At 44.0% G+C, this 18,763-nt stretch overlaps 1 protein-coding gene across 2 annotated transcripts in view; it reads left to right on the top strand.

The window, feature by feature from the left end:
* Window positions 1-18,763, top strand: part of XYLT1 (xylosyltransferase 1) — a 206,815-nt gene that overhangs the window by 41,260 nt on the left and 146,792 nt on the right. Inside the window, exon 2 of one of the 2 annotated variants that reach the window (XM_075515567.1) lies at window positions 13,001-13,039. The exons of the other annotated variant lie outside the window; for it this stretch is intronic. Coding sequence (XP_075371682.1) covers window positions 13,001-13,039 — 39 coding nt within the window. The remainder of the gene's footprint in view (window positions 1-13,000; window positions 13,040-18,763) is intronic. 2 annotated transcript variants of the gene reach the window in all.

Raw genomic sequence — 18,763 nt, 5'->3', positions numbered from 1 at the left:
CCAAAAGGCTTTTTGATATAACTTGAACAGATGATTTCCTGACATTGTTATATATCCTGGTTTAAGGCGATGAATAATTAGCTATTTAAGTTTAAAAAAAAAAAAAAAACCCAACAAAAAAACACCTTGAGAACTAGATGTCAGCTGAAAAGCTGTCAGTAAATTTGGAACAGCTTTGCATGTCAAGTTGATTATAGCAATGAATAAAAGGAATTACCAGGAAAATGAACCATGCAGTGTGCAGTTTTTAACTTCAGTCTCCCCACAGTTTCTCCCATCTCATTCTCCAGATTCCTAGGGTGCTTGTGATATTATCAAGCTGTGGAGTTCCCTTTCACAAAATCCTTTACTGTGGGCAACTCTTTCTTGCTATGTACTCCACTTCATCAATGTGCAGTCACTTGAAACTTCACATTCACAGATTTCCCCCCTCCAGACCCAAGTGCCATTAATAGCATCTTTTGTCTGACTTCCTGAAATATGGAAAGCCACTTACTGCACAGCTTCAATTCCAGGCGACTGCCCAGGACCGAGCAGCTCAGTTGAGGGCAGCAGGTTCTCCTCTCCTGCAAGTCCAGCAAGCTGCCATGTTTATCCTCTAGTAACAGAGGTTATTTTGTGTTTTCCAGAGTGGATCAGATAGGCATATTCCCTGTGCAGTTAAGGGTCTTAAAAAATCTGGTTCATTTAAGCACGGGGGACTGAATTAATGTTCTTTGAATTATTCAGCTTGAAAGTAAAATTGTGCATCTGAATTAAAGTTAGGAATTCAGATGGGCTGAATCTCTTGACACCTACATGTGTGGAAGCAGTACTGACTGCAGTGCGGTGAATGGAGATGCTTTGGCAGGAATTGTGAGACCCTGTGTTCGTGTTCTTACATGAGCAGTCACCACCGTGGCATCTGAAGGCCAGTGCAAAATGGAGATGCTGTAGGGCCATCTCGTGTCTAGATGGCAATTGCTGTTTACCAACACAGAATACCTGTCTTGATATGCTAAAGTGGCAGACTTCGCCTTTCTCCCATCGTCAGGACTGTGGTGAGCCAAAGCAGGGCTGGAAACCTGTTCCAGAAGAGAGAGGGAGGTTCTCCTGGCAGAGGCAGCTGTGCTGTTTATGAAGAGGCAACTTATGGAAAATAGATTGTAGATGGTCTGGCAGCAGTGATGCACAGAAGAAAGGTGGGGGGGGGGGAAGGAAAAGAAGGAAACCCTGGAAATAAAGGATGTGGATGAGAGGTTCCTCGCTGACTGCTTTCCCGTTCAGACAGTGAGCAGCAGTGAAGTTGCTTTGCACTGGGTATTACTGCAACCCTTTCTTTTGCCTGTGCCCATTTCTTGCCATACCATTTAAATGCATGATGTGGAGCAAGGCTTGTTTCAGGGATGCTTTAAAATCATTGGAACTGGGCATTAATAAACCATGTGTCCCACTTTAGTACAACCATGTTGGCTTCAGCTGGTCAGTTGGTCACGTGGGCATGTTTCATGTATGTTGAAAATAAATGATCATTTTGGGCTGCAGTAATTTTCACACTGATGCAGCATAAATCCAGTAGCAGTGTATACCAGTATAGTGATAATCAGTGTGGTGTATACTAGTATAGTGATACAAAACCAAACTCCTACCGTGTATTACTAAGTATTTGGCTGTTTATGAGGGGCTTAATGGCATCACATGAATGGATTGGTAGCTAAATGAAGGATTGACTACGCTAATCTCTGTGAGAATCCTCTTTAATGAGTTAATGAGGTGTTCTTATGGGCTCCCTGCACACACAGATGCTAATGAGAGTTTTTCCAACTTACCAAGTGATGAAACTTGGATCTGCATCCAGGCTGATAATAAAAATGATGGATAGGTTCTGTTATTTGGGAAAAATATGTTTTAGTTCTGGCATGAAAACTGCAGAAGGGAGCCAAAACTGGTGTTCTACCTGCATATTCTTTATCTTTTCCTGTAGCATATTGATTAAACTCAAAGCCTGGTGCTAAACCCTCAGCACTTCCAAAGTCTGAAAATCAGCAGCTGTACTTAAAAAAAAAAATGTATCTATTTCATCCTTTAAAGATCAGCATTACCAAATTCTGTGTTCAAAAATTTCCCAGGAAGATGTAGTTTTGGTTTTTTGTTGTGTTTTTCTTTTGTGTTTGTTTTTTTTTTTTTTTTGAGGTGTGTGGTTTTTTTTTTGTGGTGTGTGTGTGTTGGGTTTTTTTTTTTTGTTTTGTTTTCCCCTCTTCTCTCTTAAAGATTAGAATGTAGTAAGTTTATGCGGAGGAAGTGTCTGGTCCTAAATTGGTTTATCAGGGACATTATTCCATAAACCCACAATTTTTTAAGCTATACTAGGGAAAAGGGGAAAACAGATCTTAGTGGGATTTAGGGCGTTGTGTTGTTTGTAGTGGTGGGATTGTTTTCTGGCTGTGCCTGAACGGGCAGTCTCACCCTTCCTCCTGTCAGTGGACTCCTGCGTACCTGACATCTGCCAAGGACTGAATTTCTGCCATGCGTCTCATTTGACTCTCAGGACACAGAGAAAGAGTTTATTTGGTCACCCTGTTTATTTACAGGGTGACCAGTGCAGGGGGAGGAGATGTTGTACAGCTATGGGGCTGTGTGAGAGGGGCGAGGGGGTTGGGTGGTGAGCGGCTGTGGCCGGAGCACGTCTGATCTGCCTGCCCGGGATCTGGGGACAGTATCCTGATACTGGACGTGTCCCCTTCGCCGTTCAGCAGGCTTGTGTCCATCGGACACAATCTGGCTGTAACACAATCTTCAGATTTCGTTAGCGTGCTCTTTAATCCGTGTTCCAGGTCATTAATGAATTTGTTCAGTATGAGCTCCCCTCAGCTCAGTACAGTGCCATTTATCATTATCATTTGTTTACAGTCCTGCAGCCAGTTCTCAATTCCAGTGCTGTGCACTGGTCCTTCCCAAGTCTTTTTGAATTAATTTTTCAATTAGGATTTTGTGGGACACAGTATCAGATGCTGTCCTAAAATCCAAAAAATATGACCTCCGCTGTGTTCCTTTAATCCACTCTGTCTGTAACTCTATCAAAGAACAAATAAAGCAATTAAATTTGTCTGGCAGGCTTTATTCTGCATAAAGCTATATAGGCTGCTTCTCATTATATTACCCTCAAGATTTTTAACTGGATTTTCTTAACGAAGCTGACTTCCCCATGTCCTTTTCTTTTCCCTTTCCCTCCTGAAAGACCTAGGGCTGTGTTCCCAGCCACTTGCTGCCTCAGTTTATTCTTTCGAAAGATCCTGCACATGAGAATAGCAGGATGGGAACGCTCAGGGCATGACCCAGGCTCTGTGCCAGGCTGCGCCCCGCTCCCGAGGGGCCCCGAGCGATTGCAGAAGGGTGCAAGGCGGTGAGGAGCTGAACCGAGTGCTAACAGCGTGAAACGACTCCGCAGCGTGGCTGTCACCGAATAGCCATGCTTTACTCTGCTTTGAGACCGGGGATTGTGTGCGTCTTTTTCTCTGTGCAGTGCAAAATCTGATGAAAATGTGCTTGCTTTCTGTTGTTGTTGTTGTTATTGGGGTTATGCAGACACCACTTATCTGACCTACCACCGTATCTCTTTCCAAGTGCTTTGATAGGGATTTCCAGCTTGATTACCTGTGATAGCTACAAGTGAAACGTGCAACTCTTCTGCTGACTGGCTGACTTCTGTTCACACCGTAGCAGTGTCTGACTCAGCTTTGAAGGTTGTCGTGCCTGAAGTCTGTCCTCTTTGGTTGTTCATTTAAGTTTCGAACACGTTCCTTAGTGCAGGCTTTAATTTCCTTCTGGTAACTTATTTGTCTTTAACAGATATGTCTGTCACAACTTTAAATGACCCTGCTCTTTGAATTCGGTCACAGCCTTCCTGCTGATTTTCTGCACCGTGTCCTGTTTCAGATAATATTCAAGCAAAGCGGTTTGGGATTGTTCTCGTAAGAGATGACAACTGGAGCGGTTGTCAGCCATGACAGTTCTTTTTTCCTTTAAATGCTATGCTTGTACACTGAACTGAATTAGTGTCTCCCTCCATGTGCTTTTTTTAATGTAGCTTTTTATAACACTTGGTTACTCTATAAATATAGACTCCTCTAACTATATTAAAGTTGTGAAAATGTTGCATAAGGACATGTATCTTTTCTTTTTTTCTTTTGCCTTTCCATCACTAGAACTACAAATAACCCACATCTATGTGCCTGAATATAATTATACTCAAAATCCTACCCAGGCTGTACCTCCTGGGGTGCCCTCTCAGAGGCTTCCATGGCAGCATCTGCTGGAGAAGTGGGCATGAAACTGCGTTTCACAGCAGCGAGGAGCTGCGGGGCTTTTGGAGATGAGCTGTGGCATGCGGGGAGAAACAGCTTTTTCACTGTCATCCGGTGCGCTTTGCCATCTCTAAACAACCCAGTTATATTGATCTGTTAGATTAGTATTCCTCGTCTTTTTACATGTTTGCATTTCATGCTGAAATTTGTTTGCTGCCTGAAACAAACTGTCCAGTTTGTTAGGACAACTGAACAACACAGCAAAGCCACTGCTCCTGCCAGCTCTTAATAAATTATTAAAGAAAGCAGGACAGTTGACCCTTGCTCTGAATCGGTCAGATGTATCTTTCTTAAGCACAGATTCGAAAAGGTGGTGTCGGAGCACCTATACTGTATTAAAGTGTCAAGGCTGAAAGATAAGCCTGCCTGGACTTAATAAGTTAAAACATTAACTGTCTTTCAGCTCGTACCTGTGAGACAGCATGTCTGGCCTGGGTAGCTGACGCGTTCAAAATGTCAAAGCAGTACTTGGGCAGCAGCATCTCTGTGGCCAGACGTGTTTTATAGCAGTAGGAAGCTTTCCCAGATGCCTGTGTGCATACTGCTGCAGCTGGCCCTGCCTGAGTTCAGGGGGCTGTGCTGAGCTGGTAGCAGCAGATATTTTTCAGGTGGTAAAAGACACCAAGGATAGGGATAGTACCAGCTTCATTTGTAACTGGAATTTCAGGGTTTAACAGATAGCAGATTCAGTCTGTGGCTTAAGTGTTTGGTGAGATGGTATGGATTTATTTTGAGTAATGGTTTTTATGGAGGCATTTGAGAGTTCTGGGCTATTTCTGGGCACTGACTATTATTGCAGGCTAAGCAATAGTAGGTCTTGCTGCAGTTCAGGTTCTGTAAATGACTGTAGTCTTCTGTAAAGCTCCTGCAGACAAGAAAACAGTTTTATCTTTCTGGAAAAGCAGGGAACCAGCAGGTCTTAGATTTAACTGAGCTGCCCTTCAACTGCTGGATAAGTATGCAATTGTTCGTTTGGCAGAAGACACGTATGCCATCCTAAAGTCCTGTGCAGACCTTCCGCTTTTTGGCTTTGAAGGAGCTACACCAATTTGCTTTACTAGCCAAGGATTAGAGCAGTTTTTACCAAAGCCATTGGCTATTAAAGAGACTGCAGTTGTTTCTGGTGGTAAAATATCCAGAGTTGGTGTGCAGAGGCATCGGGACCAGAACATTATGTTCTACCAGTCGTACCTCAGCACAGAGGGGGTAATCTTCACCAAGCTATATCAAGCTATTCAAGGACTAAGTAGCGGTGAACTGATGTCTCTGTTATGTCCCAAGTCCTGCTGACTTGTTTCAAGTTAAGAAAACAGGAAGGTACTGCCTTTTCCTACAGCTGCCCTGTGGCTGAGTAGAAATGACCTGGCAGCTTGGGCCTCTTCACGTGTCTAATACTGTTATCATAGGCTTAATATCCAAATGCTTTCTAATGTCCTTTCTTTCACGTGGAAGAGCTATCCTGGTGTGGCAGAGGGTGGTAAGTCTTTGCCACACTCAAGTATGTGTTAATAAAGTTATTCACTATATTTTTATTCTCTGTAACTTGGGTTATCTTAACCCCTCCGTAATCCAGATAGAACCCCCCAATGCACTTGGAAATGAAGTAGGGACAAAAGCTGTAAGCTGTCTCAATCTCAGATTTTGGTATTTTGTCTTGAATTTTTGTATTGCAAATGGTGTCTCTGTAGAGTTCATCTTCTCCCTGTTTTTGCTGCATGTGCTGCTTTCCCCTTTTAGTAGGTGTCTTTCTATGGTTTGTTTCTTCCTGCCTGCGCACCAGCCTTACTTGACCAATACCCTCTTCTAAAGGTTTACAGGTGGTTTCAATGTATTTCTATTCTCGTTCTTGTTTCTTCCTGATATTTTTCTACCTGGGACTCTCTCTCCTAGGTATGCTACAACTGAGGGCAGTGAGAATAGCTGAAAGCATGCAGAGTAAGAATCCAAATTAAGTGCCTGTATTGTGTACTTAAGGATGTTGACCAAGATAGTACTTTTATGGAGCTGATAATGAAATTCTGTGTCTTAAATTTTAGTGGATGTCCTGGCTTATGCTTAAGGCCCTCCCACTCTTTGCAGTTTCTCAGCAAACTAGATGAGGAAATGATCTTGCTTAAATATATTTTCCCCCAATGGTTTGGTTTTTAGTTAGGATCGGTTCTTCTATTTGGCCACACAGACACTTCATTTGTCAAAATTAAGGGCTGGCAGAGGCCACGTAGCTGATGTTACTACTGAAGAATGGGTTTGTTAAGCTGTGTACCAGTGAGGCTATTAGCAGTGAGCGCATTAATTGCAACTCGGTGGTTTGGAGCAGCCTTTGCGCGTTTCAGCGTCCTGAGAGCTCGCGGGAGCTGCAGGACCGCCCGGCACGTTTGGCTGGGGTTGCTCCACCTCCATTATGGCCACATCTTGCCACTGGCACTAGTTGAGAGAGGAGCCCCTGGAAGGTGTCTGCATCTTTCTCGTGCTGGCTTTGCTGCAGGAGTTCTCCCCTCTCCTGGGGCTTCAGTGTCCGTCAGTGCCACGCATGGGACTGAGAGCAGGGCCGAGACCTGAGCTCTAGTCTGTACCAGACGCAGCGGGTGGTGGCTGTCAGGCAGTTGAGAAGCAGCATGACCAGCAATGGGGCTGTGCTGTTACTGGGTGACGCGAGTTCCTGCTGCAGGAAGGGAACCAGCAAGCAGGGCTCAGCCTGGCCCTGCTGGTTGTCCCAGGGGGTTGCTTCATGCTAACTACATCCTTCAGTGTTTCTGCTCCTCGGAAGCTGTTGTCATTGCTTGCACGCTCCATCTACCCTCTGCTCCATTCTGCCTCTTCAAAGGCCATGATGTGTGTCTGTGGCTCTCGGTCATACTGAAATTTGGGTATGTGGCTTGCAGAGCAGACAGCTTGGCTGCCCCTTGTCTGCACCGTTAGTTCATGTAACGGGAAGTTGTACATGCTTCAGGCTTGGCTTTGCCACTGCTTGCCTAGAGCCTACTGCACTGGCTCAAATCTTGACTTACTAAACATTTGTTTCCAGACCCTTGCAGCTGTAGTAAGTGGTGGAAAGATTGGTATATTGATAACACAGTAATTTCTCCCTGAGAACCACTATTCATTCAAACAGTGTTGGGGGGGGGGGGGGGAGGGGGGAAATGGTGCAAATGTGCTAATTTCCAGTCTTGGCATTTCAAGATCAGTCTTTCATTGAATAATTGTTCTTAATGCATAGTAGGAAACATTCTCTATAGTCTTTTTCCTTTCTCTTAGCTGCCTTTTGGAGGAGGAAAAAAGAAGTCAAATAATAGCTTTTACACCTGTCTACTGGAGCCTCCTGGATGTGTGTTAAGATGTCCAACAAAAATAATAAAATTATGATTTATGTGGCTGAGATTTTTATGGAATTGGTGTATTTGCTTGAAAGGATCCTTTGCAGAGCAGTTACACTGAAGCTCTGGGTACATTAGCACTAGTGAGTCCTTCCCATCTTTTTCTCTTTATGCAAACACTCTTATGAGGCCTGTGAAGTGATGCTAAGACCAAAAAAAAATCAGGCTAGTGCCACAGTTAGTGCTCGCAGACATTGGTGCAGCTTGTGATGGTGGGCAGCGTGATAAAAAGCAGATCTGCAAGAGCATTTTTGGGTTTTATTTTCTTGATATCTAAATGACATCCTGTTGTGCAAGCCTGCCCCTTAGAAAGTGCCTAAGCACGTTGGAGACGTTGCTGCCGTGACCCCTCTGCCTTGCAGTACGAGGACGTGAGCTGGGTGACTTGAGGATTGCCTGTACCACTGCCCGGCAGCTCCTGTCCAGGCTAGTGGTACTGGTGCTGCCAGGAAGTCTCTCTTCCCCAAATAAGTCAGCGTGTGTGAGCTAGCTGGTGGTGTAGAGGCGGCTGTTAATGTGACTTAGATATAAGGCTTACAATTAAGGTTACTGAACACTTCCTGTAATAAGATGCTGGGTTTCGTTGCAGGGACGTGCTGCACCCGCTCCGTCTGCAGGGAAACTCCATGCGTTGGTGGCCAGGGTGCTGCTCCCGGGCGCTCGTGCCACTGCTGTCCTTGCCATGCGTGGGAGGTTACCTGACTTGTGTTCCTCCTCGCTAGCGGAGAGATGGGCAGAAACGTGGGGAAACGGCAGTCCAGGAGGTCCCTTCCAATCCTGTTTCTTTGTTTTGTTTTGTTTTGTTTTGTTTTTGTCTCTGTGAATACACAAAGGTTTTGAGGCAAATTTGAGCGTAGGATAAAAACCACAGGCTGGCAGGCTAACAAACCCCTGGGTCATGAAATGAGTCAGCAGAAGAGATGAAGCTGCAGTGCCCTGGGATAGCTGTAGCCCTCAACTGCAATTTGTAAAAACAGCACTGCCCACACAGGGAGCTGCTGTTATGTGGTCCTGCCTTGCAGGCAACAGAGCTGTTGGAGAGGATGTGTGAAATGTCACTTTTAGGTAAATGTTTTGTGTCTTTGTCTGAAACTGTGGTTTCATGGGAAGAAGTATTTGGTGGTGATGCTGGCATTTTTTACTGCTACTTGCCTGCTGGTTCTTCCTTCATATCCTCTTCCTCCTGGCTTTGCTGGCCACCTCTCTGCTGTGCCAGCACAGCTCTCCTTGCTTTGTGTCATGAGCTGGGTGAAGGAACTGATTCAGCTGTAAAATGACACTGAACAAATAAATAAAATTAAAAAAGAACTTCTCAAGAAGGTTCCATTCCCCTGTGCAGGTCAGGGCCTGGCTGCACAAAACATGGGTGCAAAAGCTGCTGCCGTTGTGAGTGCTGTGATTCTGGGGCGAGGGCACCTGCAACTGGCACTGCTGCTGGGGAGCCACTGCCCCGTGCCCAGCCACTCACAGATTCGTGCTGCCTCCAGGCATGGAGAGGAGTGACTAGAAACTGAGTGAAAATCAGCCCATCAAGTAAAAAAAAGCTTTTAAAGTGCCTGCCACGCTTGTCAAAGCTGAACAGAGCTGCGCAGGAACCAAAAACACACAGTCCAGAAGTGATGGAGGGGTCAGCGAGCGGAAGGCATGTCTGCAGGATTGGGCCCAGTGCAGCCAACAGCACTTTGCTGAATCTAAGCATTGGGCTTTCCTGCAGTCGGTCTTGGACCGTCACCAAAATAGGTCTGATTAGATTGAGGCGTAGATTGAGTTACCATATTCAAACCTGATGTCTCTTGAAACAGTGCTAGAAAAACATTTTTTGTGGCATGGGAGAGAGACGTGTCTTGTGGCCAAGGTCCTAGACAGTGACTTAGGGATTTCTCTCATATTTCCTATGTGACTTTGGAATAGTCGGTTTATTCATCTGTACCTCAGTTCCTCTGAGTCTTCCCATCCTTTAGTTTTGTTTTGGGAAGGTTGCAACGTCTGTGAAAACAGCTCTCTCTCTCCTGTATGTGAGTGAGGCATTAATGGTTGGGCAGTGAGTGAAAGAAGTAGCCCCTGTGCGAGGCAGAGGTGGCATCCAGAAACAAACCGGCAAAGTTTCTTCATCTTTGTTTCACAGTCAAAGATGCGAAACAGCCTCTTGATGCTGAAAGGCAGTGATGTTGCACCGCGTGAACTGCTGTTGGGAGAAAGGGGAAAAAAACCCCAAACCTGCACCATCTCTAGCAATTGTGCTGGTGCAAAAAGCGTGAGATGGGGAAGGAGAAATTTACCTGTGTTTTCCTACTTTTGCCCATAAAAGCCAAGCTTCACTTTTTCCTCAGATACTTCAGAAGCGAACACCATGTCACGTGTATGAATGATGTGTGTTCCTAATGATGGGGGGAAACAGGTCCCCCCACAATGCTACAGTACAGGTTCCCTGCACAATGGCTACAGTACAAGTTAATACAAGTAACCATAGCCAAAATCAGGAGGAGGAAAATAAATAGGAAAAACTGTAGCATCACAGTTTAATAGGCCCATGCTGATGCGCCATGTTCCACATGGTAAAATAACGCTATTCAAAACCTGGTTTATATTTACAATTTTCTTTAGTCAAGAAACCTTTTGAAATTAGTAATTACCATAAGAAATCTGTTCTGTTCAGCAAGCATTGGACTTAATTTGTCTGGCTTTTAAATAGTCTGAAGCCTTATCTATTACAGGAATCCCCTGATCTTTCCAGGATGTTTTATACATACAGTAGCTGCTTCCTCTTATAGAAATAATGTCATTTGGAAGTGAACAGTACATGCTGAAAAAGCTTTTGTCTGCAATCAAATTGGCAGCAACTGAGAAAATCCAGATGATCTCCCACAGGGGAGCCTGTGCAGCTGGGCCGTTCTTTGTTACAGTAGTATTTTGCTCTTTCTATTTAAACACGTTTTGTATTCTATCTGCCACATACACCTGCCAGTGTTGTGATCTTCCTGCTACGATATAAATGTGAGTGGGACAATGTAGGACAATGTTGTGACCAAACTAGCATTGCTTAGAGTCCAGCTGCAAAACAGATGAGTTTATCCCTGCTAAGTCTATAAGAAAAGAGCTGTGAATGCTGACATGATTTGTCTTTAGAAATGTAAAGCCATCCAAGGACGAGATTCCTCTCAACTCTCACCTTCAGATGATTTTTTTTTTTTTCCCCTTAGCTTAGCTGATGACATGATATTTGGATTTAACTGAGGTTTCTCAGTTTCCTTCCAGTCTTGATATCATTTGGCCATTGTCAGATAATATCTACTATGTGTGTATAATAATGGTACTCTGGCGTTAGAATACATTGATGAAAGATTACATTAAAGTTAGCAGTGTGACAGAGGTGATCATGGACTTTTTCACCTGAGCACAGCATGCTGCCTGGGCCATGACTTACTGAGCGGAGGAAAGATGTCTCGAGGGTTTCAAGGCCAGTTCCCTCCTTGACTTTATTTTCCTGGGTTGATAGCTTGTTTCTTCATTAGTATATTTACAGTGAACATTAAACTAAAAGCTGCTTTGTAGGTGTTGTGGTTTAACCCCAGCCGGCAACTAAGCCCTACCCAGCTGCTCGCTCGCTTCCCTCCCGGTGGGATGGGGAAGAGAATCAGAAGAGTAAAAGTGAGAAAACTCATGGGTTGAGATAAAGACCGTTCAATAGGTAAAGCAAAAGCCACGCACACGAGCAAAGCAAAGCAAGGAATTCATTCACTCCTTCCCATGGGCAGGCAGGTGTTCAGCCATCTCCAGGAAAGCAGGGCTCCATCACCCGTAATGGTTACTTGGGAAGACAAACGCCATCACTCTGAACATCTTCCCCTTCCTCTTTCTTCCCCCAGCGTTATATGCTGAGCATGAGGCCATATGGTGTGGGATGTCCCTTTGGTCATTGGGGTCAGCTGTCCCAGCCGTGTCCCCTCCCAACTCCTTGTGCCCCCCCAGCCTCCTCGCTGGTGGGGTAGGGTGAGGAGCAGCAAAGGCCTTGACTCTGTGTAAGCGCTGCCCAGCAGGGACTAAACCATCTCTGTGTTATCAATGCTGTTTTCAGCACAAATCCAAAACATAGCCCCATACTAGCTACTATGAAGGAAATTAACTCTATCCCAGCCAAAACCAGAACAATAGGCATAATTAAAAGTAAAAGGAATATATAGTTTCTGGAGGAAAGCCAGATTTCTTTTCATTCTGTTCTGTGGTTTAGCCAAAGTGAGAATCGCAATGACCTGAGTATCTGGGGATATCAAAACTCAAAATTAGTCTCGGGAGCCTGATAATCTGACAGACAAGAATTTACTCTACTAAACTAAAGCTGTCTAATTTTGACAGATGTGATGGATTAAAGAGAAAGCATCATTGACCTGGTTCCACTCTGTTAGGTTTTCCAATTAAACAGGATGTTGTAGAAAGCGAGACCTTGCAGAGTAATACCTGGACCAGCAGGACTGAGGTTTTAAACGTCCCTTATACTTTAAAAGATGTTCCTGTAAAGATTTTGCTTGAGCGCTAATCCCAGAACACTAATGATGGAGTCTCCTGTAGGGATGTGATCTCTTTCTAACCTCTTAATTAACTGGCTAAATAGACATTTTTTGTGCTTTTGTGTTTAGAAGCTCTTTAATGAGGTTTGAATCCTCTGGCCAAGGCAAGTTAAGAGTTCAGATTTTGACACCAAGGAAGATGCCAGACTGCAAAAAATGCATGGTGCACTTGGACGTATAATGTGCAGAGCTGGAGAGAGACATTCCTCAGGATGAAATTTTAATGGAAAACAAAACAACCACAGCGTAACTGCAGCTGTTGGGAGGAAAAATTTTGCCAAGGCTGTGGCCAACCTTATCAAGTCCTGATCAACTTTCTGAAAATGTTCTAATGCCTTGAAATTACAGGAGCACCAGTCAATTGTAATCTAAGAAAGAAATGTAACAGGATTAAATCAAAGATGCAAAGGCCTGCGTGTGGCCTTGAGTTGTTCTGTAGCTAACCTGTCTCTGATATACACCGGTTACTGCAACTTCCTTCACTCATCCAAATATTGTAGAGATCCAGTAATTTCTGTGTGATGGTAGGATGTCTAGAAAAGGAGGATCTCTTCAAACAAACAAACAATAACCAACAACAACAAAAAAACCCCTGTCATCCTTGTTCAAGCAGGTGTGTTTGTTCCTAACATCACTACTTTGGACCAATTAATGGCTCAAAACACCACCTTTTCCACTATTGCAGAGTAATGGCTGTTTCTGTCTGCTCTTTTTGTAGATTGAACCTCCTAGTCCCTACACCAGCTTGGAGACTCAGGTTAGTACCACCCCCCTCCCACTTCTTTCTTACAAGAGATTCTGTGAAAGAGAGGGCTGGTCTGCTGTTGCCCACCATATTTATGATATTTAGCCGTGTCAGTGGCCCTGGAGAAGGTGCAACTGTAACAGCAGTAGCAGTAGCTCCCAACATGACTGACTGGGCAAGAAGAGAACCAGACTCTTTACAGGAAGCAGTAGGTGCAGATGGTGAGGAAGGGACCTGGCGTTCAGTTGGACAGCAGCAGAAGTGACTTGTATTTGTTAAAAGAGAGGATGCAGTCCTCAAGGCAGAGCAAGCATCCATTCATGGGATTCTCATTTCTTTTTGTCTACTCAGCTTCCTAGCTTTTGTTATGATCCCTGCTGCTAGTGTGTTACTCTAAAATACTGTTGCACTCCCGATTTCCTCTTGAGACGTTACAATGAATGGTAATGAATCTGGGGGGATGCCTGCACCAGAAGGTCAAAGTGATAGAAGGGATTTTACAAAGTCACTGATGCTTTGATTTGTGTTTTCTAACAAGGCAGCATCATTGATTTCCATTCTCACTGATCTTTGGGAGACAGCAAAGGCAATGGTACTTGCATACCTAAGATGAGTGTTTATTCAGAATACATTCCAATGCCCCTTAGTGACAGCATAAATATTTCTACCTTTGTCTTCTGCTGGCCTTTCTCTGGGGAGAGCTTTTGACTGTTTTGTTATTTGTTTCAACAATCCTACTACATCTTTTTTTATGGATGTCACTTTGGAGCCGAGCCTTTGTGAGTCAAAACTGGCAAGGAAGGATCACACAGAGATTGTTATACACAATGGCATTATAAAGTGATATCAAAACACAGAGTACATAATAAAGTACTAATCTGTGCATGATGCAGAACTAGAAATATACAGTAATAATGAAGACTTACTTTATCACTGACTTAAAATAGTGTAAGAACATCAGTTTGTGTCAATGAAGGTACTAGGGGAGAAGGCACATGTGAATATGCGCCAGGGAATTTCACGCTTGGAGAAGGAAGTGAAAGGGAGATCATCAGCTCCAGCTGGTGCGTGCCTCCAGCCCCAGCATACCACTGCCTTGTGCTGCCCTGCCAGTCCGCATCTTCCCTGACCTGCATGTCATTTGCTCTTCCGGCCCATTACCTCCTTGCGAAGACTGCCAACAGGAGTGCCAGGTGACTTCAAGGGTGCTGTGCTTTCAAGGGGCCTTAATATTTTTGGGGTCAGGGAGGGTATAAACACGTTGTTTAATGAATGATTAAGGTAGAAATTAATTGTATGTGTTGATATTTCTTTCAGTGTTAGTGAAAGCCATGTCCACTTCTGAATCCATTTTCTGTAGAAAGCTGCTTACTTCTGGTCTTGAAATAGATGAGGAGAGCCAAACCCAACTTCTTATGGGCAACACACTTATGTCCCAAAGTGTTCTAGACTGCTGGGGGCTGCTCAAATGTAGGAGCTGAGACCAGGCAGGTATCCTGGGGTGAGGAGGGAAGGGACTGCCTCTCTCTGAGAGGTGGAATTAAATCTGGGTATCACAGCTGAAGGTCAGGGCATGACTTTGGTTTCTAGGGACATATTTCTCTTTAGATGAAGTGGTCAAAAGCATTTGGATTAGCAATGGAAGTTGTTGTTTTATGTCCAGACTAAGAAGTTAGCAATTCGAGACTGGGCCACAATCTTAGCTGGCAAGTGTCTCCATTTTCTTTGCTGTGAAAAAAACACTGTGAGAAAAATAACATCAGCAGCTTTAATGTTTTGCTGACTCGAACAGGATGTTAGCTAATATGGTTAGTAAAGAATCCCCAAATTTGCGGAAGTCTCCCCACATGCTTTATTCTCTTTCTTTGGGGACAGGTGGGAGTGGAGAGTAGCACTGCATTCATCTGAGACACGTTAAGTAGACTGGTGAGCAGCTTCTCTGCTTTGGTGGTTTCCTGTACAATCCTGGGATGAATTGGCTCATTCGAGAGTTTCTCTCCACTGCCTTCTGGTTTCCTGTCTCGGCTCTGGTTTGGTTGGTATTTTGAATGCTGACATTTCAAACCCATGCTGTGCGTTGAAAGGGGACCGTATTTTGGAGGCCTTCTCATGAATTTTTCATGTAATTTCCCCTCCATTCCCTAGTCTCCCAATCAGCTGTACAGCTGTTGAAAATTTTACACGTATGGCTGCAAGTGACCCTCTAAAGAGAGAATGGGTACTCTCCCAACAAGCTCAGCTTCAGCACATCTCTTTGAATTCTCCTGTAAAAATAGATTTTGGGTTGTGTGTAAGTGAACACAGGGAAAGCATTTACTTCAGAGCTAAGCAAGTGTTTTTGGCTGATGTTTTTCCAAGGAAAAGACAGTTTCTGCAAACAAAATAGTTTTTGCACAATTCCCTCATGTTCTTCTCTCTTTTAGAGGCATATCAAAATACTTTGTTCAAATTGGACCTGCCAAATCACACTACTTGTGTTAATCAAATAGGAGTATATTGGGGATCGGTCTGATTCATTTATACCTACCTGTGCTGGGACAGTGTGTCAAAAGATGATGCAGTCAGGCAGTTCCTGTTCTCCCTGTTCTTTTTTTGTAAGTGGGATTATATAGCTCACAAATTACTATTCTTTAGCTTTTCTCATGTTAAATGCTGTGTAACAAGTGTGAATCATGTAACATATAAATTTGGTGCAGCAGACTAACAACTATTTAATCAGCTGTGTTCGAGGGAGTGGGATGTGGCAAATTTATTTGCGCTGTGTTGCAAAATGATACTCATCTAGGGTGAAACCCAGAAACTTTGTCTTTACTGTATTGGAAAAAATATTTTGAAAACAAACCTCCCATTTCCTATCTCTAAATCTTACTATGCACTAATGTCAAAACTAGATACCCCTGAGCATCCTTGAGGTGTTTGATAAGGTCACGTCAGTATTCTTTTGGAGGGTTCAGGCATGTTTGTCTGCACTATCACGCAAAGAGCAGCTGAGTGTGATTTGGAGAGAATGAAGAAAATGGAGAGAATGAAAACTGTTTTCAGCAGCTGAGGTGGTTGTACATTACATCTGAACTAGCTGTGACTCTGTTTGTGACTACTTTTCTCACGATTTCAGAAGTTATCTCTATCAATGAGATTGTGGCTGTTTGCATTTCACACTTCCCATCCTTCATTTCACAAAAATACCAGGAACCAAATGTAATGGCTTCAGCAGCAGTTAGCCCAGAGATAAATTTTGGCCCAGTTTTTCACTCCCTTGGAGCAATGAAGTTTGCTATCGTCTCTGGGTGAGAGAGATTGTTATCGGTCTCCTTCCAAAACTGTAGCTTTGTGACTGTTAAAAGTTGTGTGATCAGATGCTAGGGAGCCCTCTAAGGCTTACTGATAAGGGACCGTGGAGTATTGCAGCTGGCGGAGGGAATGGAGCTCTGGGTAGCAGGTAACAGGACAGAGTAATCGGTGCAGCAGTTGCAGTCCTTACCTCTTCCTTCACCTGTGGGAGGTAAGCCTTGCTATGTGTTTTCCTTTTGCCAGTGCCATCCCCAGCATGAGTGTGCTTGCCCTGAGAGTCACTGTCTGAGGGGTGCTGGGCTAAGCCTGCCGCTGGTAGATGTGCACCCTCGTGTCTATGTGGTAAGCGGTTGGTTTTCCACCACTTGGAGGTCAGCAGCATCTCTTCTAAGCTTGTGGCAATAATAATAATAATAAAAAAGACAATTCTTCTTGCTAGAATATAGAATACCAATTTTTCCTGTGGTGTTAGAAGTCAAAATAGGAACTGATTTTTGCTGTGCAGTTTCCACAAGATGCTCTTGTTGGGGTAGCTTGTTGTGGGAGAGTAGCTGGTGGCTTGCAGCCTCCCTTTAAGTGAGGGGTGCTACTGATGCTACTGAAGCGTGAAACTTGGAGATTGCTGAAATAACACACGCCTTCAGAATCCAAACATGAGACCTGCATGTAACGCATACACCACGCCAGGAGGATTTCAGCTGGAAAGTGACCTTAACCAAGGGGGGACGCCAGTCCAGAGGGGATTATGTTGGCAAAGAGCCAGCGTGAAAGATGCTTTGAAGGCCTCTTCCCATGGAACACAAGTGCTCTCCCACGTTGGTGAAGTAAATATTGATGCTTGAGTACGGGCAGCAGTGTGCTTGTCATAATACAGCAAGACCAGACTGCTTTTTCACACCCTCCTGTAATTAGGGTGTACCCTGCCTGCAGCGTAGCAGCTTAGTACCTCTTACCCGTGTCAGCCTCTTGTCTCTGAGAACAGCTCGGATGCTGATCACTCCCAGACAAAATTTGTGTATTAACAGTAGTGCCTTTAAAGAGACCAGGGGAGAAGACTACTTGTTATTGTCCTCTCTGCCATTTAATTTAATTTTTTTTTAAGAGCTAGCTCTTTGTAGAACAAAAATGTCCTACCCTGGAGAGCATCGTGTAAGGAACAAAAATTGTCATGTTAAAATGTATTTATTATCCTGTAATTCCTTTCTCTGAAATTGATTTCTGGTTTAATTCAATAAGAGACTCAGAACTGAAGGTTCGCGGTGTGCCACTCTGTTGTGGGTGTTGCATTTCACGATTAAGTGGCTGCTTTGAACAGCAAAAACGTACTCTTGGTGCGTTCCTTGCGAGCGCCTGGCAAGATGCCTTTGTCATCACGCACAAGTCAAATAACTTCATTGCCTATAGGACTCTCTAAATAATCGTATGCTTAGTTGTTTGACCTTTAATCATTTCTTCTGTTCGACCCAGAAATTTAAAACCATAACGCTCAGCTGTGGGTGCCAAGAGGGACTCAGGTCTGTGATCTGCCCTCATAGCCTGCAGGCAGGAGAGGGGCTGTCCGGGGGCACGCTGCCGCCTGCAAGGTTAACGCACCTTTTAGTGGTTATTGTCTGGGAGCGATGGGGTGCTGTCAGCCCTGCTTGGATCCCGAGCACAAGTATGGCAGCAGCAGCAGCCGTACAAGTTGCCTAATCGTGCATCTTAAAACGGAGATGAGTGCCTTTGCAGATAAGTGAGCATTTTGCCCTTTGTGCATGGACTTGGCCAGTGTCTGCTTCACTGGGGGCTGCACAACTGATTTCACCCAAGTGCCACGTAATTAGCATTTCCCGGCAAGACTAGATAAGAAATGCAAACTTAAAGGTGCTATGTCCACTACTAAAAACAAGAATAGAAACACTCCCTGCATTATTTGTTAGAATATCATATGGAAAAGAATCATTAAATAATTGGGAAACTTTTTTTTAAAAGATTATGACTAAAAATGGTACTCTGAATCTTTTGTGTCTCTGGTTTTGGGTGTGTTTGGGATTACTTTGAGTCTTATGGTTACCTCACAAGTTAGAAACTTGGGGATTTTTCCAGTTTTAGTCAATATTCATGTAAGAAACATGAATCCAGGAATCTTGAAGCCTGTAGAAAAGAGCGTCTTGCAGTTCTTTTAAGATGATTGTGATTGGTAACACCATAAATATGGAGCCTTTCATAAAATCATGTTGTGAAGATAAAGTAAACTTCCAGGGTACTTGCTTTTCAAAATGCAGATAAATAGTTTTCTTCTAACTCATTAGTTTGGGGGGCGAGGAGGGGCATGTGCCATTTCATAAGGTGCTGAAGTGAGTAAAGAGCTGAAATGCCTATGGGATATATGGCCACTGGGGAAAATTCTGCAATTTCTTGTGGTGACTGTACTCACTTTAATTGAGGATTTTACATTCTGCTGTC

This window comes from Mycteria americana, chromosome 12, assembly GCF_035582795.1.
Source record: "Mycteria americana isolate JAX WOST 10 ecotype Jacksonville Zoo and Gardens chromosome 12, USCA_MyAme_1.0, whole genome shotgun sequence".
Lineage (NCBI taxonomy): Eukaryota > Metazoa > Chordata > Aves > Ciconiiformes > Ciconiidae > Mycteria > Mycteria americana.
This window is presented reverse-complemented; position numbering and strand designations above follow the sequence as displayed.